Source organism: Micropterus salmoides, unplaced genomic scaffold (genome assembly GCF_014851395.1).
Source record: "Micropterus salmoides isolate LMB-PRFRI ecotype aquatic unplaced genomic scaffold, ASM1485139v1 Ms_hic_scaffold_2, whole genome shotgun sequence".
In the NCBI taxonomy this organism is placed as follows: domain Eukaryota; kingdom Metazoa; phylum Chordata; class Actinopteri; order Centrarchiformes; family Centrarchidae; genus Micropterus; species Micropterus salmoides.
Genome location: NW_024041150.1, coordinates 22,774,516 through 22,801,193, shown reverse-complemented (window position 1 = coordinate 22,801,193; position 26,678 = coordinate 22,774,516). Strand labels below are relative to the sequence as shown.

The window sequence follows — 26,678 nt, the reverse complement described above, 5'->3', positions numbered from 1 at the left end:
TATAAAATACAGCAGCTTAGTGGCAATATTTTGACCACAAACCATCTTTTAATTCTTAGTAATTAATATTTTATGAAATAAACAAGACCAGGGAGCCAGAAATGTGACAAAATAAATTGTGACGTGGCAGCATTATAAGCATTTAATGTACATGCCATGCAAGAAAGGAAGCTGTACAGCTTCAGTCATTAAACAAATGCTATTACTGTAACAGTAGCTGTTAAAGCTAGCATTGAAAATTGTACAATGCCGATCTTACAATACACATTACACTCAGTGTTCGCTAAAAAATTACTGCAATTTTTCTTTTCCTCTCTTTAACTCTTTTATATGCAATACTCTTCTTCACTGCTGCATAAAATTAGTGGCCTGTGAAAGGTCACTTTGGTCCTTGAGTGACTGTTTGTGGTACCTCCCCTGCATATTCTTTGCCCCAGCTGGTTGCAGAGAACGATGTACAGAGAGAGATTTGCTGTTCGGGGGTTCCTCAGAAACTGCATTTTAACTGCCGTTTCGTATATATTTTTACATTGTCTATTAAATTTAGTCCCAACAGATTAGTGAAAGATTCCCTGAATCTTAGAATGTGAAAACTGGTGGAACGAGATTGGCTGTATGTACAGTAGACGTGGGGCAATTAGAATTAAAGGCCGGCTTATTTTTGGGGGGAAAACGCTTGTTTTCGGTGTAACCTGGTTTGCTGAACTTAGGAACATTCACAGGATATCTGAGCTGCTGAAAGGAAGCCAGTTGTCATCTTGCAAGATTGCTGGAGCATGAGCTAGTTTGCCTGTAAGCGCCTGAGAAAACACAGTGCAGGGAATGTGTCACTTCTTATGGCCCGACAACTGGCATCCATCGGAAATGGCTTGGCACTACTTATCCATAAAATTAGAGTCTGTTTAAATATACAATGTCGAATCCCTGGAATGATTTGCTACATAATCCATCTCTGCTCCTACGGAGACAAATATGAGGCAAGCTTTTCCGCTCCATGGTTGAGGGCAAAGACAATTATGTGAAGTTTATGCTATAAAGAAATAGCACAGACCCAAGCAGAGTGTAATTCTCTCCTGAATAGAGCCAGTCAAATATGTTGCTTATTTGATTTTCCATTCCACTTTACCCATCCATATCTTTTGATTTCTGCTTCATGTAATGGAAAGCCAGCAGCTTTTGCAGATTGTCATCTGTGCGTGCTGTCACAGTGATACTTTCTTATCAATCTCACATAAAATGTACATGTGTGGTAGAAGCGTCAGAATCCTACACAATCATTATATTGACAGTAAGCTGACATGGCCACAGAATGTTTATCACTTTAGCCATTTTTAACATCTTTTCAAGTCTGTGCAGCCCCGGCATGATAACTACTGGCCATTTTGCTGCAGCACTGCCATTTAATGAATCGTTCCATTGCCTAGTGGATAACAGAATGAACGAATGGCTTTCTGTGTTAGTGGCTGCCACTGCCTATCCTATCAGATAATTAACTTTTTGCAAATAGACTGCGCTGACTACCAAACAGAGTTAAGCCTGCACAATTAGAATTACTTATCTATGTTCTCCCCCCCCCACAGACATTGGAGGAAAAACAAACAAGACAAACAAATCCAAATTTCATACTTCTTGCTCGACTGTTTTTCCCTCAAATGGTCACACACGAATTGGCCCCCAGATTTGTTAATTCACACACAAATGAACACGTAATGAATGAGGGGGAGCTGAAAATGAAGTCTTTTTGCAATTGAAGCCCCTGGATTATTTTGCACCGGCGTTCGACAACATCAGCCCAGATGTTCAGAATTTCCAACAGGAGGGTCTGGTGTTTTCCACACCTCCTTCCCCCTCCTGTTTGCGTTTTTTTTTTTTTTTTTTCCTCGGATGGTCTAGCGCCGACAGTGGCGCAATTCAATATTTATATGTTTCCTTCTGTTTGCTTTCTGCCGCACTGGGAGGTGGGCTTTCATGTGTCTGATTTGCCACAGCAGCGATTCAGTTCCAGCTTTGAAAGGGTTGGGGGCCGTTTGAACAAAGCCATCTGTTTGAGTGGGCCGTTTTATTAAGTGACAAACTGGATCCTTCTACCTCGCTAATGTGTCGTGTGTGTGTATGTGTGTGTGTGTGTGTTTGTGGGTAGAGGGACAGACACAGGAATAGAGAGAGAGAGAGGTAGTGAGGGTGCAATATTTCCTCTGCAAACATTGTAATATACCACAGAAGAGACTACATCACTGATGTAGCTGTCATTGCACAACTGAAAGGTTTTTGCCTTTATGAATCTACAATGATAATTGAATAAGAGAGCCTTTCAGCTTCCATCTTATCCCATGAAACAAAGACTAAGAAGCTCAGCACTGTTCCATAAATAAACCCTTTATATTTATTTAATGGAACCTTCCCGAATTTTCTCTTGTCCCACACCCCTCAATTTATTAATGTCGGTCTGCTATTTGCGGCTCCATCCAGCAAGAATATTCCAACACCCGTGAGAGTGTGTGCCTGTGCATGCGTGCCCATGTGCATGATAGGTTGTGCTTGTACCTCTGGAGCCTGCCCCCCCCCCCACCCCCGTCTTGTCAGAGAATCTGTCAGTGCATTGAATGTGGGACAAGAGCATTAGCCATTCTTTTTGAAGCTGTTGCTGTTGTCTGTGCAAAAATGCCCTAACTCCTGAGGAGCTATAGCCAGAAGCTCAGACCTTGGATGGCAGTGCCACGGAGTAATGAGTAATACACACTGACTTGGGTTAAGAAAGTCCCATTGCAACATGTTTTTTTGCGACTTTAGTCACTGGGCTGAATATTTGGCAAGGACACTGGCGGGTTGTGTATTATAGTGCATGCTGTAGTTTTCCCGCCTTTGAAGCCGTGTTGTAAGTGATGATGTGCATTTATTTATTCACGGGAGACTCTCTGCGGCTTATGAGCCAAATAAGAGATCCTGACCCTATCACAAAATGGACCTGCAGCCCTAGCATCCATATGCAGTCTCAATATTAATGTGTCATTAAGCTGCATTCTTGTATATTCTATTGAATTAGTTTTACATAATGACTGTTGTGAATTTTGCTTGCAGAGCACATTTAGGCAGTTTGGAAGGTGGAGGGGGGGAGGGCAGTGTAGGAGAAGGCTTGTATTATGAACTTCATTATGTGTGACAAGCAGCACAATATTGATGGAAGAGCGGGTCCCCATCATCGCACTGCATTAAAACCTCTGCAGTGAATTAATGTACTATTCCTGATCCAGTAATTAACAATCATTCGGGGGCCATATCCCTTTTCAAGTGATCACTAATTGCAATAAGAATTTCAGTTCCCATTTAAGGAAAGATTACCGATTAGCATGCAATGCGAATCAGCCAACAGTTCTAATTAAGCTCCAATTCCTTTTCTTTCTTTCCCGCCTAGACCCTTTGTGAGCACATACAATGTGGAGTTTGTTTCCTCGGCATTACAAAAGACACATTTTTTATCATAATGCTGCAGATAGAGAGCTGTGTAGTGCCCCAAGAAAATAATTTATTCTTGTGTTTGTTCCATTGATTAGTATGTGTGGTTTATCCCCCCCCCCCTCTCTCCCTCTCCCTCTCTCTCTCCCTCCATCCCTCCCCGCATTGTTTATCTATGTGTTTCTGTGTCTGCATTACTACTGTCTGTTTTCTTTTTGGCATGGGGTCAGATGTTTCTGAACACTATATAGACAGTTAATTAATCCACAGAGAGGCTTTTGCTTTATAAATAACACATATGCAACTGCAATCACTAACAAACCCACGCCTCTGCACCTTTCTTTATTTAAATACTATTGCTGCAGCGGACTTTCAGAATACTTGCATAAAGTCAAATGCCCCATACAATGCATGTGTGACTTTTACCCTCAGCCACCCCTTTCAGTCCAATTTGCACCACTTGCTGCCATTGTGACAATTCATCAATATCGCAGAACTGAAATACTGCAGCTTAAAGATGTCGAAGGAGGTTAATGGCATCTTTAAATGCTCCTTTCTTCCACCCGTATGTCCAAATGGAGCAGGGTATTTGCAGACTGCCACCCAATGTGTTAGGATTAATTATCGCCCTCCACTACCCCACCTCACCCTGCAAGTTAAAGATTCAGAGAGGAAATGGCCCCTTTCATGCAAATGAAATTGAATATGTCAGTCAGTATAATTGTGAAAACCGAGCCGTCTTGGACTGGTGTCGAATAGAGTTTCCAACCGAAAGTGGGTTTATTAATGTTCTTCTCTCCACTCTTTGATTCATGCTCTTTAATGGGTTGGCAGATCAAACTTTAGTCTATGGCGGAGTCCTTGACTTGAAATGTTTTGGCTGTTATGAATGAAACCCAGACTCTATCTATTTGAGAACAGTATTTAAATGCAATGAGTTAAGCCAATATCAAACAAACTTGTAATGAATGCAGATCCGCAAGATGCTCTGAGCCCAGCTATCCTCTAAAGTTCAACATGACGATAGAAAAAAATATGATATCATTAGCTCCAGTCCTCAGTTACACAGTCCACTCAACTTATAGTCTGGCCCTGCAACAGGTACTTGAAGTCCACCCTACACTCACTGCTGAGTGAAAGCTTTTAATGCACTGCTGATTCAACCCAACAAATACCAACGCAGGGATAATATATGCAAGGTCGATTTAGGTACACTGTCTTTTAAAAAGTTTCACTTTCTCTATCATTTCAGCATTTTGTTTTTATGTTCTGCTGTTTATTTTACCCACCATTTCTATTTAAGAGTTAGCTTTTCCCAACTTTTTCAACTAAGAAATCCATTCCCACTCCTGCTACAGGTCTGGTAACATTAGCTTTGTTTTGGACATCTCTGTCTCGGACATATGTAATAGAGCTGTGCTTTGAGATTTATTATCAGGTTTTTCCTTTTCAGATTTGGTCCACAAACACAACTATCAGACCTTAAACATTTACTTTTTTTTAGAAGAGCAAACACTTATTTGGCTAAGTCCCTGAACCAAAATCTATACTTCTTTTGCGAGTTTGCAATTCTAGTAAACTGTTGCATGTGCAACATTTCTGTGGGATTCAAGAGAAAACAATTAGCCTTTTTAGGGATAAAAAGATCAAGTGCAACATGACTGCCCCAGTGTGGTGATGACATTTTAGGATAATCACCTTAAAAAGCCTGATTGATTGATCACTGACCACTTCATTTAAAATGGTCATTTTTAAAGACCTCAAAAAGGCCAAAATGATAAGGATAGTATACAGTAGCAGCAACAGTAATACATTTCATGTCCTATGTTTGTACCTCCCACATTGTCAAAGGCTTCCAATTTCCATTTATGTCTATCAATTTAAAAATATATACTTCCAGCCATGAAACAAGCCTGCCCCCTCAGCCCTGTGGACATGGGTGTTCTTAAGGCTTTATGTCAGCCACCAAATTATTAGCATGGCGTCAATCCATGAAAAACAGAGCAAGGCGATGCTATGAAGAGCTTCTTCCTTTCCATTGGCGGCAAATGTGAACAAGGTTACATAATGACCTCAAGGGAGTGCAGGCACAGGCCCATGTCGCCAACCTTTTAGCTTGTGACGGGGCTTTACACTTCTCATTTGTTTGCCGGGGACAGCTTAGCACAGGATTAACAGGTGCCTAGCCATGGTATTAATTCATGTAGATCATGGTTACCTCTCAAAGGAGATGCCAACATGCAGCAGAGGTTGTAGGAGCTTTTACTGGATGGCAGCTCTTTCAATTAGATTAATATTATATGAATAAAGGCACTACTATATGCCCAGTCATGTTAATTCAGTTTATTTTATTAAAATTAACATGATTACAGGCAAACAATGGGCAAATAAATCTCATTTTCTTACAGAAGCTTTTGTGTAAGGGATGTTTCCAACACAGTCATTTAAATATTAAGGTTCTATGGTAAAAGGGTTCTTTGTGGTGCACGAGTGTTTGTTCATACACCATATTTCTTTTAGTTGCTGTCAAGGTGCTAGTCATGCCATTGTTCGGAGAAAACAGAGGTTTCAATCAGCCTCCGTCTACCTGAAGCCATACGAGGAGCCTACTAAAATGGATGTTTGTCGGCGGCAGACCTAAAATGGGGGTATGATGGTGATATCAGCGGCCATGTCTGTGAAAACACCATTACCTCCATGTCACGCCTCAATCACTCCCCATTGTGCAATGACTCTCCCCCCACCCTCTTCCCCTCACCTCCAGCGCTGATCTCCCGTACATGTCCTAGCAGTCCATCACAGCCGGCATAGGGAGACGCACCGAGCCGTAATGGATGGCCCTGGAGCGAAAACAGCCCCAATAGCATATCAATTACCCATCAGCACCCTCTTGGCTGGAGGCCAGCGTACACCACACCCCAGCCAAGTCAATGAGATAAGGTGCAAATGCAGATATAATGCTGCTTTTTGCCGTGTACAAATTACACAGTGTCAACTCTGCTGCCCACCTGTCAGATCTGTCAGCAGACGAATGAGAGAGAGAGGTTCTGAGAAGTGTATGCGTGCGTATGTGTGTGTGTGCAGTGCACACAGGGCCGTGTGCATGTCATGAGGCAATCAGGTGATTTCCCAGACTCATTTGCTCAGTGGAAGCCCAGCTGCTCGCCTGTTTATCTGTTCACCCTTTTGATTGCTGACCACACATCTTATGTCACTTCTCCACAAATCCTGCAGGTTAATTTGTCCCTCGCTCGCAGTGCCGCTGCAGCCGCCGCCGCTGGGTAGTACAATCGGGAAGGGGAAATCAGTCCGCACCCAGGCACGCGCACAATCACACATTCTCACACACGGATGAGGTGATTCAGATGGTTGGCATTACCGCAGCTGTGTGGCCCCTAATGGCCTGCTGAAGTGATTGATAAAAGGCAAACAGTTGCTCCGCAGGGGGACAGATGGAGCTACACCCCCCACTGAAGCTGGCACTCAAGCTTCACAGGAAAATACTAAGGGGGTCTGACTTAGCACTATGACATTATTGCTTTTGAAATTAGCCTTGATCATCATGATAAAGCTGGGATGTAAATCTCACAATCAGAATCTCATCAGGAAGAGACGTGTTCCTTTGATTACTAATCACTTTCCTGCGCTTTGATTTTTTTGGCGGGTTGTAATAGAAACGTCAGCTCATGAGCAGGAACTGATTTGACCTGGAGGAGGGGAAAAAAATAGGAGAAACAGAACTCAATTCTTGGATCAGAGAATTGCCGTCGTTGCTGACAAAAACTGAATGATTTTACTTGGCAAACTAATTCTAAAAAATCAAACTGCAAGAACAGGATTGAAGCCCTCTTCGCTGCTGTGGAGATCAGAGCCCGAGCAAATTGGATTGTACAGTGTTGTAAAACCACCACAGTGGATGGGAACGTCCATGCCATGCCCACACAAAGCAAACACTGTTCCATGCTGCTATTCTCTCACCTCCACTCCGCTGCATTTTTAGTATTTTTATGCCTTTACACTTGACTTGTTGCGCTGAATTGAGGGACCAATTAGGAGCAACAGAACGCTCACATTGCGAGGACCTTATCAGGTGCGTGTTTCATTTGCGCGGTGCGTACCCACCGTTCCGATTGGTGGTTTTCGAGAGATTAGAGTTGTCTGCTGAACCGATAGACAAGCTTCTATTTCTCTGCAACAGTTTGGAAAACGTTACCCCACCCCCCCACCCCCCCCAGTCTTACTCACAACTTAAACACCTCATTACATATTACAAAGGGTTAAAAATTATTGTGATTTCTTTTGTAGGCTGTGTTGTCAACAAAATAATTCCTATGTGAAGTGTTTCTAAAACATAGTATACATTTGTTATTATACACTAGTATAACAAATTACTGAATTTGTTTTGTGACAGTATCACATAATGACAATAATAATACTTTTTACTGCCGCAGAGGGAAGAGGCAATCGTTTTGACAGAAGTTTGCAGCCTTGAGACAATTGCTACTCTTCAGTCTAAATAACTGACATCCAAACCCAAATGTCTTGCCACAGTTCAGAGCAAGTATATTATCATTTGTATTTATATTATCGTATTTATTTTCTCCAGTGGCTGGTCTTAACCTGCTTTCCCTCCCTAAACAGTATTTCAGAGTTACATAGAAATACTTTCAGGGTCAAGATAAAATGCTTTACACACTCTGCTTCAAAGACCTCTGTCCTTTTACTGATCTCAACAACTGATCATCTGTTTCCACTTACACAGTAAAGTCAGTGAAATCTCTCGTCTCGACCTCCAAAGACAATCTTCTTAACAGCCACATGCTGAAATCTGCAACTTTGTTGCTCTCCAGTGTGTACAGCTTGATAAGAGAGATTAATTGCTCTGTCTGCGACCCTTAGCATGCTCACTAACTATTTTTGTTATCTTTTGTTCTATTTCTGTCTCTCTCCAGCACCACCAAAGTTTTTAAGAACCCCCAATGACCAAACAGGCGTGCAAGGAGGCGTGGCATCCTTCATCTGCCAAGCTACAGGAGATCCACGGCCGAAGATTGTGTGGAACAAGAAGGGGAAGAAAGTCAGCAACCAGAGATTTGAGGTATTAGGTCTATTGTTCTGATGTAAAATGCTCGACAAAACTGGAATGCTTCAGCACCGCTTTTGGCTCTGCTCGCACATAATCCATTGCACCAATGCCCCGCTCTCTTGCTTTTCGCCTTGACTTGCCACCACGCATTAGCAGGCTCTAATAACCATGCTGGCCAGGCTTTTAAACATGCTTAAGTTTTAATGAGCAAGTATACAAAAGATCTGGAGACAGATTTGTAATTAAATAAAAGACAAAAAAAAGACAAATTGGATAGAAAAAAACAACAACTTGTGGTGTGACCCAGATACCCACATTTGCATCACACCACTTTGCCAGCTTGATGCAAAGTGAAAGGGGGAAGTAGCTCTTTCACTTCAAACTATCCTCTTGCTTTGTGGCATCTTCATCTAAATGCATGTCCTACCCTCCTTATTTTGGCTGAAGCTTTGATTTCTGGTCAGCTTTAATCTGCACTTGGGCTCAATACCCATGAGAAATAACACATCGTCGCAGAACACTGATAAGATTTCTATTAATTTCTGTGTCAGTCCTCAGGACTATCATGGTGTCACTTTTTTCACCCCATCTCAGCTCTAGATGCCATATTTGCTACTGCACAGCAGCAATGGCTTAACGGAGCTTTGAGACCTCTTGCCGCCCCTTCTTTCGCGTCTCATGGCCACAGAAATTTAATCTTATCAGAGTTCATCGCGTTTGCATCACACGTTGTGGTGAATGCTAACACACCAGTTTCCATTCCCTTGTTGCCTCAGAGGGCTTGCTGGCTGCCCATTCAATCATGCGCTGCCCCCTCATCTTCTAACAAAAACCCATTTCCTTTCAGAAGTCTCACAACTTCCTTTCTACTTCACTCATTTTGCTTTGACTAAGAAAGGAGGCTGTTTTTTACCATCACATGCTGTCAGCTTGAATGCCATCACAGCTGTACTGCTTGGCCAATGAAATGTTGAAGTGTATTGTTAACTAACACATGTATAGATATAATGTGAACGTAAAAAATGTTCAAAGGCCTCTGTGTGTCTCTATGAGAGTGTGTGTGTGTGTGTGTGTGTGTATGTATAACGTCGAGGTCTCAGGCCTATTTTTATTTAAAGCTACCTCTATGCTTAAAAGAGATTGAGTTATGGCACAGGGCTTTCTAAAATAAGTGAGTATACAACATGTAGCATGCAAAAAAATAGCTGAATAAGCTACAACAAACACCTGTTTGTGAGCATTTTATGTGTCGTTCGTCCAATACAGTCGGTCCTGTCTTTTGTACCACTACCTCACCTCATGGTACAACTGTCCGTAACCGTTTATCAAGCCACTTTTAACTGTTTGTGCTTGTTTCTGTCCCATTGACACAAATCCAGTGTGATGCATTTCTCAAGGGATAGAATGTTAACTTTAAGAGTGGGACACATTTCGATTTAAATTTTACCCTACAACGCGATATCCGAGCAAACATTTTCTGATCAAGAAAACCTTCCCCATTCTTAAAGTTAGTCAGCTGCATTGATTATTTTATTAGTGCACAAAGTTAAAATATGCATCAGATCAAGCTTATATACTAAAAGACAGCACGTCTGAACACATAACAAATTGCTCTAGTACACACCTACAACAAAAAAGCTTGCAAATCTTTCTAAAAATCATATATGCTCAGCATCTACATATTATCTATAAGCATTCTAATATTCATGTAGAGTACATAACCACAAAATCTGCACAAAATCACTAGGGTTCAATGTTAGATAGACAGTAGCTTTCGTTTCTGTCATAGGAAGCACATCGTGTCAGTCACCATCAGTGTTGTTAGCCAAATGTCCTTGACAGTGTTGTTTTTGTTTCCCTGCGGAAGGTCCATCACCCATTGTGAACCAAAAAATCTCCTGTAACATATCCTGTCTCTCGCACCTGCAGGTGATTGAGTTCGACGACGGCTCTGGTTCAGTGCTAAGAATTCAGCCATTGCGCACGCCCCGAGACGAAGCCATATACGAATGCGTCGCCTCCAACAGTGTTGGAGAGACGAGCGCTACCACCAGACTCACTGTTTTACGTGGTAGGTCCTTCCCAACAACCCCAAAAGAAAAACACACACACACACACACACACACACCATTAACATGCCCTTTGCTCCCAGCTAACTCAGGTAAGATTGCATTTACTTGTTTTATGTCTGTCCTGTCCTCTTTTCTTTGTTTTTTCAGCACACAGTCAAACCCAATTAGAGACTCTGGTTACACTCACGTTGTGTATTCTAACTTGATAAGATTTAGTCCATTAGCCATTTAGCCAAGGAAGTTTCCGTTTCTAAGTGACTTAAGTCATTTGCATACAGATTCCTGACACAATAATTAAGATGGCAGTTAAATTATGCAAATCACCATCCATTCCTAGCCTGCGGTGGTTTAATGGAAGGGCTCAGCAATAATTTTCAAATCAGTCATTTTTCATCTCTGCACTTCAGCTTTGATATTCGTTTGACCGGGTAGAGAAAAAAAAGCAGTGTATTCTCATGTGAGTAACAGGCATGCATTGTTTATGGTAGCGTTCTAGCCGCAGGTTCCATCAATGCCAGTATCTTTCAGGGCCCAGATAATGTTAATAGCCAGCACTCCTCTAAACAAGCATGTGTTACAAACCAGGCAGGAAAGGTCAGCTGGTTTGTTTACTTCCAGTGAAAATAAAAGTCAGATGACAAATATCAAATTGGTCGACAGTGCCTCCTTTATAATAAGCACTGAGCAAAATTTCATCTTGATTACACACAGCGTTCCATTCAAAGGCAAATATGTGGTGGCCTTGAGCTCAAAAGGCTGCGTAATATCTCTCTAAAACATGACTTGTTTGGCTATGAATGGAGAAAATGGCTTGGGCAGCGTGAATGAGGTGTGCTCCATTATGTGGCACAATTACACAACATGGCAAATGAGTTCCTATTGAGAGGGGTGCTTCCATCCTATAGAAAAAAGCTGGCTCTGCGAGTCTCTGAAGCACCCCCCCGCTTCTTATCTCACCAATGAGCCAACAAAAGGCCCTTTGCACTGTCTCCAGAGACAGATTGAAAGAGAAAGGTGGCACGTTCACATGCAGCTCTCTCCTGTCTGCTCTGGAGCGTGTGTGTGTGTGCGTGTGTGCGTGTGTGTGCGTGTGTGTGCGTGCTCTCACATGCAATATTGTACACATTTCTTGTTCGCTCCTATTCTGCCTCTGTTTTTCCCCTTCACCCACCCACCCACCCACACACACACACACACACCCACCCACCCACACACACACACTAAGAGATAGCTGAGGGACGGGTATAGAGGCTGCTCCTCCCGGCTCTGCGGCCTAGCATTAGCATGTTTATTACCATTTCGCTCTTCTGCTCGCTCTCCTTTCCCATCAATGTATTGAAGGTGAGTAGTTCTATCAGGAAAAAAACAAAACAGGAAAGGGCTTTTTCTTTCTCGCCTTTGGTGCAAATAAAAAAGGTGTGCTCCCTTTCCTCACATTGCCTTTCGTGGAAGCACGTAAACCCAAAATACCATCATTGTGAATGATATGGGTAATAATCAGAAAGGTTTTCATATAAATGTACGTTCATTTCACTACCCGAACAGGGATTAAGCCTATATCCAGTTCGAGCATTTTGCTAGACATCTGGTTTCTAGTAGGTCTTACCAAGGAAATGTGATGTTATGCACACTGTTAGCGGTGCCTTTAAAAGAACTGAATGATCATTATGAGCAGTGATAACAGTCAAAGCTTGACAGACAAAGGAAATGAAGCAAGCAAGAAAGAAAGGAAGATGAAAATCAAATATAAAAAAAAGGAAAATGATGCCACAGTGCTGGCAATAGACAAGGACATCAAGGAGTATTATATTATAAACTCTAGCTAGCCATATCATTTGGGTTTACACTTCTAACTTCAAATTGTAAACCGATTTCCTCCCTTATTCACAGACCCAATGCATGGTTACTGTGGTTCTCAGGAAGCTGGGGGTAAAAGCTGACACTGCAATGTGAGGGCAGCATAGGGTATGAGCAACTTGAGGTAACACAATGTTACCTCAAGGATGCATTATATATTATTTAGCAGGCCAAAAAGCTTCCTCCTTCCAAAACTACTTTGTACAGTACAATAAATACAGCACCACTGGTTTGCTACTCATCATTCCACATGACACAAACTGCAGTTTGAAAAATGCAACTGCACATTTATTAAGTCCGGCCTGTCACCGTGACCAGCAAAACTGATTTCTCTCCTCCTTTGGCCCATTTAATGGAGAAATACTAAACTTGCACGCAAGTGGGTGATGCAGGAGTGGAGAGATAAATAAATAAGCAAACACAGATAAGTGATACTACACCAGGCCTAACACATATAAAGTGACTTTTCGTTTAGTTCATTTGGGCTCCAATGGTCTGTGGAAACGACTGCAAAGCATCTGTTGTGGGAAGCTCGCCACAGGGGGGATTGCCTAATTCCATGAAGGAAAAGCACGTTGTTGTAATTGCCATGCTATGAGGAGAGGGGACTCGAGGTGACAAATCCAAAGCACTGGGGGATATTAGTATTCGGATGGGCCTCTAACTTGATGGGAAGCGCCATTAGTAATGAACTTCCAGGCTTAGAGAAGTGATTTGCATGAAAGGCGAACCCTGAAACGTAATGGTGTTCCGAGTCAAATCTGCCAGGCCACGGCATGAGGTGCAGGTTTTCTTAGTGCACTTTTTTTCCCCGCCCTCTGTTTTGATTAAATCTGAGATGACCCGACTCATATGCGACTCGTGTCTTTGAATTAAGGTCTTCTTGATTTTCTTTGTAATTGAGAATGACAGGAGAGGATTGAGAAATGAAGAAACAGCACATTCTGGGTGTCATGCCTGGAATATGATTTCAGTGAAGTGGCCTTTGATCTCATTAATGAATATGCTTCCGTGAGATATTTGCCTATACTCATGGAGAGCCTCTAACAACAATATCTTCCACTCGACAATGTTTCTGCAATTGGATTTCTTTTGTCCCCTTTTAACCATAAGTCAACTGAAGAAACACCCGAAATTGCAGCCAAAACACCCCACAGGGTCTAGACTCTCTGCTAGCACTAGCTCCAGCAGAATGATGTGTGGATTTGAGTGCTGTAGTTTATGATTCAGGCATGATTAAGGATTTATATTGCATCCTCATACTCCCATTATGCTGTCAACAGCCATTTCCTGTGCCCCACACGCAGACTTATGCAGCTGTGCACAACTTGACAGTGGGAGCGGAAAATGGGAAGCCGCTCTCCTGTGACGGAAAAACAGAATGCATCATTTCCATTTGTATGGAATGGTGCAATGGCACAGCTCAAAGCCGTGTAGCTGAGATGGATCTTGCCACATACAGTACAATGAAAGAGCTGCTACATGATCAGTGATTATTCATAGTCCATGTATGCACACCGCTCTTTGTCAGTGTTGAAAAATGGTCTCTGTGCTTAATAAAAGACACCAAAAGCTGCCTTAATTTATATTCCAAGCCCAGTTAACTGATATCCATAAGACGCTGGACAACTGCGTGGACCTGCCTGCATTGCAAAAAACTCACAGAAAATCCCAAGGAGGGACTGATAAGAATTATTTAATATGTACCTTAATGCTCATTCCTAACTAGCGTTTTTCATCTGCATGCCCTTGCACCATTTTCTCAATGTATAATGCTTTCAAGTACAGAGTGAGAGATGAACAAAAGCTGGTCTGCATGCCCAAATTACTTAGCAAGATAAATGCTGTGTCAGCTGCCTGGGACTGCCGGAGCAAAGGATGCAGTGGGGATGAAGCGAGTGACCATTGTAAAATTACTTTGCTTCCACTGTGATCAGTGGCTTGCAAAGAGGAGAGTAGGGGGCCAGCAGCTACCATACAATTCTCTGGTTTACTGGCGGGAGCTCTATAGATGGCAAGACCTGGGCCGCCACATGGAACACTCAATTTTGTCAGAAAAATACATTTCAAAATGGTGCTTTGGAAACATGCTGACTCACTGTAGCAGTTTAACTCCTTTGTTAATTATAAAAGATACTCTGACTACTAACCTGCTAAAATACTGGCATCTACCTGCTAGCCAGGCAAATAGTGACAAGGAAAAACAAGTCTAATAGTCCTACATCCTGCTAACGGATGACTGAGGATCAATTGTGCTTCATAGCAGTCATTGTTATTTGCAGCACATTTTAATTAGAAACCAACATGCTTTTTCTCCCTCTCACCTCAGCATGCTCGGACATATAGTGACTGAGTGCATCCAACTTCATAGACTCATCAGTTATCTTCATGTAGAGATGTTAGATGTTTCAGAAAATATCCATGGGCAGAGTTATTGCTTGGGAATTGGCCAATACTAACTTGATGCCAGTCTCCCCTCAGTCCCAAACTTCACTCTCTCATACATCACAAACATTAAGCACACGATGACAAGTTATTCACTATTCTAATTAAAAAGATGGAGTTGACTGTCCTCACAGAAATTGATCTCTTCTCAGAAAGAGAAAGAAAAAAAATCACACCCCTTTATATCTTACTGCGTGGTTAATTGTGGGAGCCAATCAGTATCTGTATAGTATGCAGGATGATTTAAGGCAAAACCGCTGCCAACAAGATGGATGTTAGACTTTATAGTCGGTATACCGTGTAAGAGGACATATGCTGGAGCCACAAAGGCGCTTAGACTGCACTCTGAACATGATAGATAACTCTGCACTTGTTGTGGCTCGGGATTTGTTTTAATCAAAGTAAACACAGCCTCCTGAATTAATAATTATTGATTCAGGTAAATGAGGAATGTGGGGGTTTTTTTGTCCCACTTACTGGCCTTACATGCCACTTTTCTCCACAGTCACCTCACAGTACTGGCAGCGTAATTAGGTGGTGAGTGATTTTCAAATGCAAATTGTTTCTTACACCTCAAAGAAGAACGGGTAAAACAGAAAGGTTGAGAGGTTTCTTTGCTAATCAAAATCGAATCATATATAAATGTACACACACACACACACACACACACACACACACACACACTCACAGTATGTAGTAAATACATTGTATGGAACAAGGGCGTCTAAGTGTGTGTGTGTGTGGGAGGGGGGGTTAGAGACTGAGACTGATTACTTGTAAATGGCCCTTGAAAATGTTTTATTTCTAAGCAAGCAGTTTTACAAATAAGTTAAAAGTGGCTGGATAAATCGGTTGAGAGACTGAACCACTGTGGGCTTGGACACAAAGATAGATTAAATGTACTGAAATTTTACAAATGGCAATGCAAAGGCTATCATTTATTTGAAAGCTGTTTTTTTATTCTTGTTTCTGCAAATGAAGCACGACTCTACTAAAGTCTTCAGTTCACTTGTCTTTTATTATGCAGTATAAGCATTTTCTCAATGTAGGGCTACGACAACTAAGATGGTATTTGTTTTTCAGCTTTGTCTTATACCTTTGGAAGGATGAATGATTCAGTAAACATGAAGAAAATAATGTTATTTTAAGCATGATACTCATAGCAAAGCTCATATAACTCACAGTTTAATGTGTACAGTTGTTAGCTCAATTATTTGTCAACATATTTCAAAAGATGCGTGACAGACAGGGACCAAGAGAGGAAGGGGGGCCCCACAGAGACCACTTGTATATAGGGCCCAGAATGTTGTGCTACGCCCCTGGTATGGAACATAAAAGTAAACAAGAGTAAGCAGTGTTGTGAGGCTGCACTTGAGCATTGAGCAAAATGCTAACTTCATGCTAACATGCTCACAATGAACATCTTCGAAAAAAATATATTTATCCATTTTGTTATTGATATTATTTTTTATAACTGTTATCTTATTTTAGCTTAATACACTTCTATCTTAATTTGGGCACATTATATTATACACTATGATGGCAGAGCTTAAGACATTTTGATTTATGAGGGGAATATTCCACTGGCTGGACTGGATGGGACCCAAGGTCATAAAACGAGGAGTGTGTAAGTCTGAGCCAGGTAGTCGAGGGGTGCTAATGTCAGTAGCTTTGATCCTAGCTGCACTCAAAAGTCATTTTCTACTAGATTAATTGGGTACTGCAGGGTCATCCTTAATGCATCTAATGATCTTTAGAAACTTTTCAAGCCGCCTAAGCCTGCTCGCTAATTACAACCAAACAACTTTGGACTGAGGAAAAGTGATGTGGCAAGAATAGATTTTTGGGTATAATTACTTGTCTATACATTATTACATTCAGTACAGCACAGACGCGTACAGTGACTAATGAGATGTTTTAGGGCTGTGTGAAAGGAAAGGGGAAAAAAGCCGTACATATTCTCATGGCAAGTTTCATCAGCTCTAAACCCAGCTGTCAAATTTCAAAACATGTGGCCTCAAAATAGCAATTTTCATAAAAAAATAATGCAACCCACTGCCTGCTGTGACACCCATCGTCTCCCACAGTCACTTTTGGGAAGAGTGCCTGTCTGCTACATTTGAAAAGCCTGATATAACCCCATTTTCCATTAGGGCTCTTTGAGAGCCAAGAGGTTCTTCTCTGCAGGGTGTTAGCAAGCATGAATAATCTCCATACTACCCTCTCCTGTAGCAAGCTTTTAGCTGTATCAATTATTGAAATGGCTGGTGCTAGGTTTTCCCTGTCTCAGGAGGCAGCCAACTTGTATGAAGTCGGTTTCCTCAGACATTTAAACCACATGTCTCCCAGAGTACTCGTCTCAGTCTGATGATACCATGTTCAAATGGAGGAGTCCCGGGCCGTAACCTATAAAGATATCTGGCACTGTCATGCACAAAATGCTAAAAGTGATTAAAGTTCAGAGTATTTTGTGGAGGCATTCTGACAGCTGATTGGATGCTTTTTTGCTGGTAAAGTAATACACACCTTCACATACATATATATTTCAGGTTTCTTAACAGACTTCAACAGACTGTGAATCTACAAATTATATACCACATGACAATTTAAGCCATGATATTTTAGATACGCCCGTTTGATCATACTGACCCGCCTGCTTCTGAATGTATAGTACATGAAGGTTAATGAAGCAACTCAGCGTCTCACAGTTTTGCCTTCTGTCTTTTTTCCTGCCCGGTAGGAAGACTCACCTGGTCGCTGATACTCTCCTGAGCTCATGCTGGCTCCAGCTTCTGGCCGTGCCCTTTAGCAGCTTCCTCTGAAAAGACAAAACAAAATGAATCAACCTAAATGGTTCCATTTTATTTTAAGATAAATGCTGACATGCAAACATATACTTATAAACACCGAGCACCATATAGTCATCTCAAGCGGGTAAATATACAATGAATAAGCTCGAAACATAAAAACAGAACAGCTGTCTGGCAGTATATGCCTCAAAGTGACAGGAGTGTCTGTGAGAAAGGAGACGTCTCTAAGGAGAAGGTAGTGTGTGGTTGTTTATATATTTCCTGCTACGTCCTCTTTATTTGTGAATGCCTAATGCATTTGAGAGGATTCAAATGAGGACTGATGGACTGTTAAGAAAGGGCTAAAAAAAAGAAATAAAAAAAGAAGAGACTTCCTAAGGTGCATCTCATGGAGTTGAGAGAGAAAAAGCGACATCCATTTCAGCTGTTTGGCAAATAACTCAAAGCATTGTCAGATGGTTTTCTCCTTCCTCTTTTGAATATTACTAATAATAACAGCAAAAAAACGCTGATGGCAGATAAGAATTTTTTATTTTATTTTATTCTTTACCCAACTCTAAATAAATGGGGCACTGTTTTCTGACGTAAATGGAATCATTGCTCAAGGTAACAACCACCAAATGGAATATGCTAAGTGAAATCCCGAAGAGGGTGGAAGAGACACAGAAGGCAAAGAAGGCGGGAGACAGACAAATCGAGGGAGAGTCTTTAACATTAAGCATCTTTATTAAGTCTCAGATGAGCCTCGACTGGATCGGAGGCAGGAGAAGTCAGTGAGCGAGGCGAATGGCGTGGAAGAGTGGGAGAAAGCTTGTAGGTAGAGGAGTTCTTGAAATCTCTTCCGCCCTCTCCACCTTCCCCCTAGGTGATCTTTCCTCAGAGCAGTACATCTGGCTGAGCTGACGTGTAGTCTGTACAGCAAAAGGAGGGGGCATCTGAGCGTAAATGGAGCTTTGTGCCTGGCTTCCTGCCTGCCTTGCTGCTTGCCCAGCCAGGCCTGTAGAGAAAGGCCCCCTCTCCGCCCTTCCTGCTTCATCTCTCCTTTTCATCTCCCTCTTTACCCATCCATTTTAGCACTAGCCCTAAGGGGCATCTGACACTAACACTCACTCTCTGCTTTCATTCTCTTCTTCCCACTCCCTTCGCTTATGTTGTAAATGGAGGAATATCACAGCTAATCCGTCATGTTTATGAATGACATGGGGCCTAGGGAGAGTTGGGGCGCCTTGCCAGAAGTGGCGTACATCTCTGTTGCATGCCCTCTGCTTGGCTGATCCAATCTGCCCCAGCAGCGATGGCCATAAAAAATGTCTACGGGGGATGACAGGCTTGGAGGAACATTAGGCGGGGTCATTTTAAAACATAACTCCAGCCATTTCCAAACCTGGATCCTGTCCCCACCACTTTCTATCAAATTCTACCTCCATTCCAATCAAAATCCCAACAACTGCTTCTCTATGGAGATCCCTTATGCAGTCCTGAACGGAGTAGTGGACACTCCAAAAATCAATATGGCTACTTGCTTTGTGAAATGTAGTTGTTTTACCTTATGTGAGAACAGACTTTTAAGTGTTAAAAAATGTCATACCATTTATATAATATAATTATATAATTTTTCTGGCTATAGCACCAGTATGTGGACTTAAGAGTTTTACAACTACTTCTCCAATGTCATTTAGAATGAGGAACGGCTCGAATTGTTCATCTGTGAAGGTTTTTCTGAGGGGGAGAAAAAAGGCCTGATGATTAATAGATTGACTCCACAATAGGTTCCTCATAATCTCAGGCATTAGGCGAGGGTTTTTAATGACAAATAAGCAGCATTCAATTAATTATACAATCTCAAAGGGGATTTATGGAAGAAACAATCAGTGTAGGGCAAAGGGGGAACGGATGCTATATTTCACCGAGACAGAGTGCCATGAACCACGGGTGAAGAGAGCTTTCCACGGCTTCACCTTCCTCCTCCTACAGTATATTTTGTTCCAACATTCACCATCAAAGGAGTTTTAAGGAACCCACTGGATAGTATTTCACAATCCATTCCTATTTTGCTTAGGGCAAAAAGGGTAAAATGCAATTTTAGTGAACACTACATGGTCACTCGTTGTCTGCCCTCTGGTTTTAGCAGACGTAGACAAAGAGACTTTATTTACTCAGCAAATTACTGAACTGCCTTTTGGAGGTACCAAGCTAGTGAGACTTAATGCCACTTTGTGTTGGAGTGGGCCTGTTCCTCCTAAAACTCTATTACATTAAAGTGAAATTAGCTGTTTGAGCCAACTGTGGCACGTTCACAGTAATATTCATTAGCATGCTCTGTACCTGTAGGTGCGTCTAATGAACTAAACCAAAGTGTATTTTCACCAGCCCAGCTATACGCTTACTACTGATTTCTGTTGAACTAAAGTACCTTGTTTTTTACAACAGTGGGGCGGCTGTGGCACAAGAGATAGAGCGTTGCCTGTTAATCGAAAGATCGGCGGTTCAATCCCCGGCTTCTCTAGGCTGCATGTTGAAGTGTCCCTGGTGGCTGTTCTACCAGAGTATGAATGTGTGTGAATGGTGAATGCGATGTAGTGAAAAAGTGCTTTCAGTGGTCACAAAGATTAGAAAGGTGCTATACAAATATGGAGCATTTACATTTACAACACAATATACTTATATTTGCAAAAATACATCAATGATGATCAAGTTTTCTGAAAAGTGTAAAACTACTGTACATCACAACTGGTTTTCTTATTATTTTTGACCAAAAATCACCCACCTCATATCTATGAGATGGTTTATTTATTATAGAATTTCTGTGAAAACAGGGCCTCGGCACATACAATACACACAAGCAGACATGCAACGTACCCACTTCATCGATGTTTTTATGAAGTTTGACATACATTTGTATGCTCTGTGGAGATAAATGGATCAAGGGCATTCCTAGAAAATGTAAACTCTCCAGCACAGGGCTAGATACAGCAGGATTAGTTCTGACCTGCAGGTCCTGCACAGACACATTTGTAAACCTAAACTGGAGAGCAGTCATGCCGTGCCACTTAACATTTTCTCATTTCAGTTCATATAAGGCCTTGGAACATAAAGAACTGTAGCCCTAGGCATATAGTTGGGATGTGCTCTCACATATGAGCTCCCCAGGAGTTTTTTCCAGTTTGGGCAATCATAAAAAACACATCAATCCATATACATGCCATGTTTTAAACCCATTTCAAGGTTTACTCAGAGTTCACAAGCCTGTGAACCCTTACAAAACAACTCAGAAAGGTAAATTTCAGAATTGTCCCCAACCGCCTTATTAGACAGAAGTGCTGAGCAGTTTGTTTTCCATTATTGGATTAGTTAAGCAATATCTACCTTGTGCAGGTGCCAGGAGGCTTATTTGGGAAATCTGGCTCAAAGCAAGCTCTAGAGGAAAACCTAATCTTATTTAGACTGGACAACATATGTGCCAAGCAGCGCTGGGATGTATCAATGTGATAAATACAGGCTTTGGATTCTCTGAGGGCATTTAGGGAACATTTAGACATCTCGAGTCGTCCATTTCTCCTTTTTTTGCTCAGCAAGGATGCACATGTGCTTTTATACTCTGCATGCTTGTCTGACTTCTTGCCTTCTAAATGAATGGCTATGCCCGCCACCTTAAATTATACTTTACACCCATAATGTTAAGGTTTGTCACTTGCATCTTAACTATTCCGAGTATTTTGCCCAAGGCAGTGCTAAGACATGCATATGTCCAGGCATGTGTGCAATAGTAATCAAAAAGTGTTGCATCTAATTCAGGTCTACTGTAACTGAACGTACTGTGGCTCCTGTAGCAGGAGTGGTAGAAGGAACATAAAAATCCTTCTAGAAAAAAATACATCAATATCTGTTAGGAAAGAAGAGATACAAGCTAAACAAAATATTATAATGTCCAATTCCCATTGTAGAAAACTAATGTGGGCACAAGTTTCACCTCTGCAACAGTTTATGGGCAGAATGATGGATGCAGTGTTGAGTAAAGCAACGAGTCCAAGTTTGAGACAGTTTAATCAGGCTGCAGGTAGCAGATAAAGCAAAGGGTGGGCTCAGATTTACAACCCGTCAATCATTCGGTGCTGGATTGCAGAAGTACACCTTTTTACCACAGCGTACAGTGCACCTTGGAAGTAGAGCAAGGAAACAAACAGTGATGTGGGTGAAAGTGGTGAAACATTAGAGAGGGAAAGAGAAAATTAGAACAGATGCCGTCATAGAATTGGCACAAAATGGAATTGCTGTCTGCCTTTGTTAATCAAGAGCTCTTACGTTTGGTTGAGTAATTTTGTTTGTGTGAAAACAAAAGCATAATTAACAGTTCCCATTCCCATGCCAAAGGGAGAAAAAAAAATTCAATACGTCAGTTGAACAGGAGCCGAACAGAACATTTTGTTGAAGAGGATTCAGGTCGTCTCTGAAAGGATGTATTAACTAGGCTTGCAACAATTTATTTTTTTTGAAAAACTGTAAACAAATTATAATGGACAATGTTTCTGTGTTAATGTGTTCCAAATCAACAACCTCTTTTTGAGAAAAAAAAAAAATTTATGCCACAAAGACCAAATGGATTAATTTGATTTCCCATGATGTTACTGCACTCCTACAAGTATTTCATCCTTCACCTTAAATTGTGTGCATAAAATTATTTTCCTTATTAATCACCTTCTAGTTCATAAAACACAAAGTCCTAATTCAATCTAGGTCAGCTAATGCATTAGCAAGCCATGAAACAAGCCAATTCCAAATGATGTCCTTGTGAGCAGCAAGAGTGCTGTATGATTAACATGATTAGCACCCTAACCCTGCTCAATTCTCCTATCTTCTTTCTCACTTCTTTTGGATTTTTTGAGCGTGGAAAGAGCTTTAATCACCGTCCCTCAACTTCAAATTATATGCTATGCTGTGGTGGAGGGAAAAGTGGCTTTGGCTTAGGCTGCTGAGAAAAATAAGCACTGCTGTCACACTCCACGGGTAATGTTTTGTGGCTCGTCTTTTTGATTCCTAAACAGGGCAAAAAGAATCTTTAGGACAGAGGAAAAAGGAGTGTGAAATTTAAGAGTGTCATACTTGAAGACATCTGCCCCAAATTCCCACACTTCCATAATCCAGCATTTTTGGTGAGGAGGAATTCCCAAATAACAGTGCGTCTTGACACACGCTTTTCTCCACCACGCTGCCACAGCAAGTGACCTGTGACAGCCTCTTTGAGGAGATTGTATCCACTCAAATACGTCCAACAAATATATCTTATTATGGCCCGCAGGGATTTTCCCTGAAGAATAACCTCAGCCGGGGGGTGAAAAGTCTTGTTCCGCTTGGGAAGAAAAGGGTCGGACCGAATCCAATCCCTGTGCAGCAACCGCGGAACTAGTGCCAGAATGTGACCGGAAAGGTTTATGTTTTTCTATGGCTTCACTCGGAAAGTCCGCTGCAACAAAGGCTTATTTTCTTCTCAAATCCCTTTGTACTTAATGGGTCATTTTGAAACGAAATGTGATTCCAGCGACATGACCCTCTATGTAAATGTCAATCATCATTACAGATAAAAGTTAAAGTTAAAGCTGTAATCCTACAAGCTTTCGTCCATGCAATGTTAGCAGACTATCAATATCTGGCAACAACAACAGCTCTGTGTATGTTACCAGTCACCCCTGTATACAGTGATAGATGTGCTGTAGGTGCTATGCAAGAGAGAGGGACATGCTTTTGATTTGGCATTCTGGAGCCACAGTGCCACACAACTATCGACATCTGAGCAGATATCAAACTCAAGCAGAAATCCTGGCCTTAGATTTACTGTGGTGCCACTATCATTCTAAGGAATTCCACTGCATGAGTCCTGTAATGCCTTGTATATATCACCTCAGACACACAAATGCCTTGGTGTAGCACTAACTGAGCAAACATGTAAACAGTAACAGATCACGTTTGAATAGTACCTTTATCTGCTGAGACTCAATTAGGCTTATATAATTAGAGCCTAAACAAGGATATTACTTGAGTTTGTCACTCAAGCAATTACACCACAGCAGGTTAGATGTTTATTTTGAACAGAGGGTGTGAGTGAGTGTGTATATTAGCAGCAACTGTGGTGGAATGACAACTTGTGCTGAATTTATGCAGCACTCAGAAACTGAAATGGCCACTGTTGTCATACTAGGCAAATGTAACGTCTGTGCTCGTATTTTGTATGAATGATCAATAGATATAATCTGCTAATGGGCTGAGTTTATGTCCAGTGGCCTTATGTCTTCCGCAAAAAACTGCTCACTGAGGTACTTTTTCAGCCAATGTCCTTTTTATACTCCTCCCATACTTGGCACTACACACTCATATGGCCCTCGATAGCCTGGCAGTAGCTAATGTGTGCAAATTGTCATTGGGAGTCTTTTTATATCAAGCACCAGTGCTCAGCACTTCTGTAGAAGGTGACTTCAGCATTTCTCTCCCTTCCATCTCATTTAGTGTGTAGATCCATTGTTCAATATATACTATGGGACTCAAAAGCAGAAACTGCCCTTGTCTTGGACTGTCCTTGAGATTGCAGTTCTCAGCGAGGTAGAATAAGGAAGCACGAATTATCTATATTAAGCCTTTTTCCCCCTGTTAATTTCACCTTTCAGCTTTGACTTTCATACATTGTACAGGGTAGCTGGGCGCTATATGTTCAAGTCTACAGCATATACTGAACCCAACACACACATTCATAAACAAATGCACTACAAGTACACTAAACATTTCCACTTTCCAGAGATCCTGAAGTGGTATTGAAGTAGCTGATAATTTATGTAATCACAAGTTGAAAACCAACTCCCTTGACTGGTAGCGGAACTGCAAACAGATCACATAAGAAAAACTGCTAGCAGCTTGGCCCCAGGTTGATTAATTATTTCATTCGTTACTTTTAACACGTTGTCAATAACCCACCTTCTCCACAAAAACACACGACAAACATGCCGTGGCTCAAATTAAATAGTGATTAATCTGATTTCATTTTGGTCTCCTGGCCTTGAAAATGCTGCAGCAGCTCGGTTGACATGAGTTGTTAATCACAGCACAGACTAGCAAATGTGTTCAATTTCCCTCTCCCTTTATTTATTATCACAATGGTAATTTTCTTTGTGAAGTAAGTGAGAGTGAAGCTGAGAGTCACAAGGAGCCTGAGAACATCAAAGTACTTGTGTTTATTATTCCTTTTTTGTGTGTCCTAATCTTGTGTGATATGCAAAAAAAGTTTTTAAGATACCTCACGGTTGATGTCATGACTTTGCGGCCATTGCTGATGAGCACGAGTGCACAAAGCAGCTGTGAAATACGTATTTGGGCCGAGCAAGAATTTAGTCAAAATGCCAGAAACGTTTGTAACAGATCATTGCTTTTAAATGAATGATAAATAAATGCTCTTACTGTCCTAAATGTTTACAGGATCCTGATTCTTAAAAAAGCTAGATAACCTAGCCTAAACACCATTTCTAATTTTAAATAAATGTTGTCCCACACCCTCTTCTTTTCTCCTAAAGAGCTGAATAACCAGGGACATCGTGTACTGCGGCATGAGAACAACTCTGAACAACTTAAAGGACAGCTAAATTATGATCTCTTGAGCACTTTGTTTTAGAATACATTGCAATTTCACAGGAGTTGCTTTTTAGTTCGCATGGATTGTCACGTCCAATTACTATATTCAACACGCATCCGTGCTCCTAGGCTTGCTTCTGGCTATTGTGTTTGATCAGGTATACTTTGACTCACTGTAGAATCGACTAATTGTCTGTTTGACCTTGAACAGGCTGAAGGGAGCTTGGACAGGAGCTACCTTGTACTATTAATTCCTTTCCTCCTCCTCCCCATCTTTCTTCATGAATGAGCACCTTTGGAAGTGCAGTTTCTCACATTTGACTATTCTTTCATTCCTTCATGATTGTTAACGTGGTGCTTTTAGAAAAGATAAGTTGTTGCTTTTGCTGTTATTCATGCATGGTCTTTGTGCAGTGTGCTGCTTCTGGACAAGGTGCTTTGTCACTAAATTAAATAGAGTAAAGCTAGGGTAGGCATTTATTTCAAAAGCATTTTTTGTTAGATTTGTTGAAATTCTTCTTTACATCCTGACAGCAATCATTAAATCAAATGCTCTGACACAGAAATGAAAATAATCTGGTATCTGTGACTGTTGCAGGACTGTAATAAACACAGCCAATGTGATTGGTCCTCCGTATCTGCCTAGGCGCTCTCTGCCTGTGCACTCAGCATGAACATATGTTTTCTGGGAATGGCTTTTGAGGCTGTCCTGAAGGGATACTTTCAAAATCTAGCTGTCTCTTGCTGGTTTCTCAAACTTTACCTGCTGTAGCTTTAAATATTGCGTGTGTGAATATCTGAGCACTCTTTAAATGTATGTGTTGATTGTAAAGGCAAGAGATCACACAGGAATAGCAATTCATGTCCGTGTGAATGATCCCAATATATAATTTTGTACCTATTTGTTTTATTTATAAACCTACCCATTCACCGTTTTTTTCTGGGTTGATATCTTTGTGATTCAAAAAGCTAATAGTTCCTGATGCTCATCACTTTAACATTTATAATTAATAGAACACACAATCCATAACCATGCAACCAGTTAATGACTGTAAAGGAGATATGAACAGTGGCAAAAACCCACAACTTTACATGAAAAAAGGGACATTTGGAGAATTTCTAAATGTTTTATTTAGAATTGGTTTTGTCCTCCAGCTCAGCTTTCCTACTTTAACTATGATGTTACGTAAATACGGCCACTTTGTGACTGAGGGGAATTAACTGAGTGGTTATTGTTTTAATGAGCAGCACATACATTTTGTGCAAACACAGTGCCAGACACCTACAAACCTTTAATAAGAGTAAAGCCGGAACATCTCCAATTACTTTAATGGATAGTGAAAG

General features: G+C 41.3%; 1 protein-coding gene across 39 annotated transcripts in view; it reads left to right on the top strand.

The window, feature by feature from the left end:
• Positions 1 to 26,678, top strand: part of LOC119912904 (receptor-type tyrosine-protein phosphatase delta-like) — a 371,622-nt gene that overhangs the window by 290,711 nt on the left and 54,233 nt on the right. For 25 of the 39 annotated variants that reach the window (XM_038732149.1, XM_038732147.1, XM_038732146.1 and 22 more), the window contains 2 exons: positions 8,406 to 8,551; positions 10,469 to 10,610. In XM_038732149.1, coding sequence (XP_038588077.1) covers positions 8,406 to 8,551; positions 10,469 to 10,610 — 288 coding nt within the window. Of the gene's footprint in view, positions 1 to 8,405; positions 8,555 to 10,468; positions 10,611 to 26,678 lie in introns of all 39 variants that reach the window. The other 14 variants (XM_038732142.1, XM_038732135.1, XM_038732138.1 and 11 more) reach the window with 1 other exon arrangement.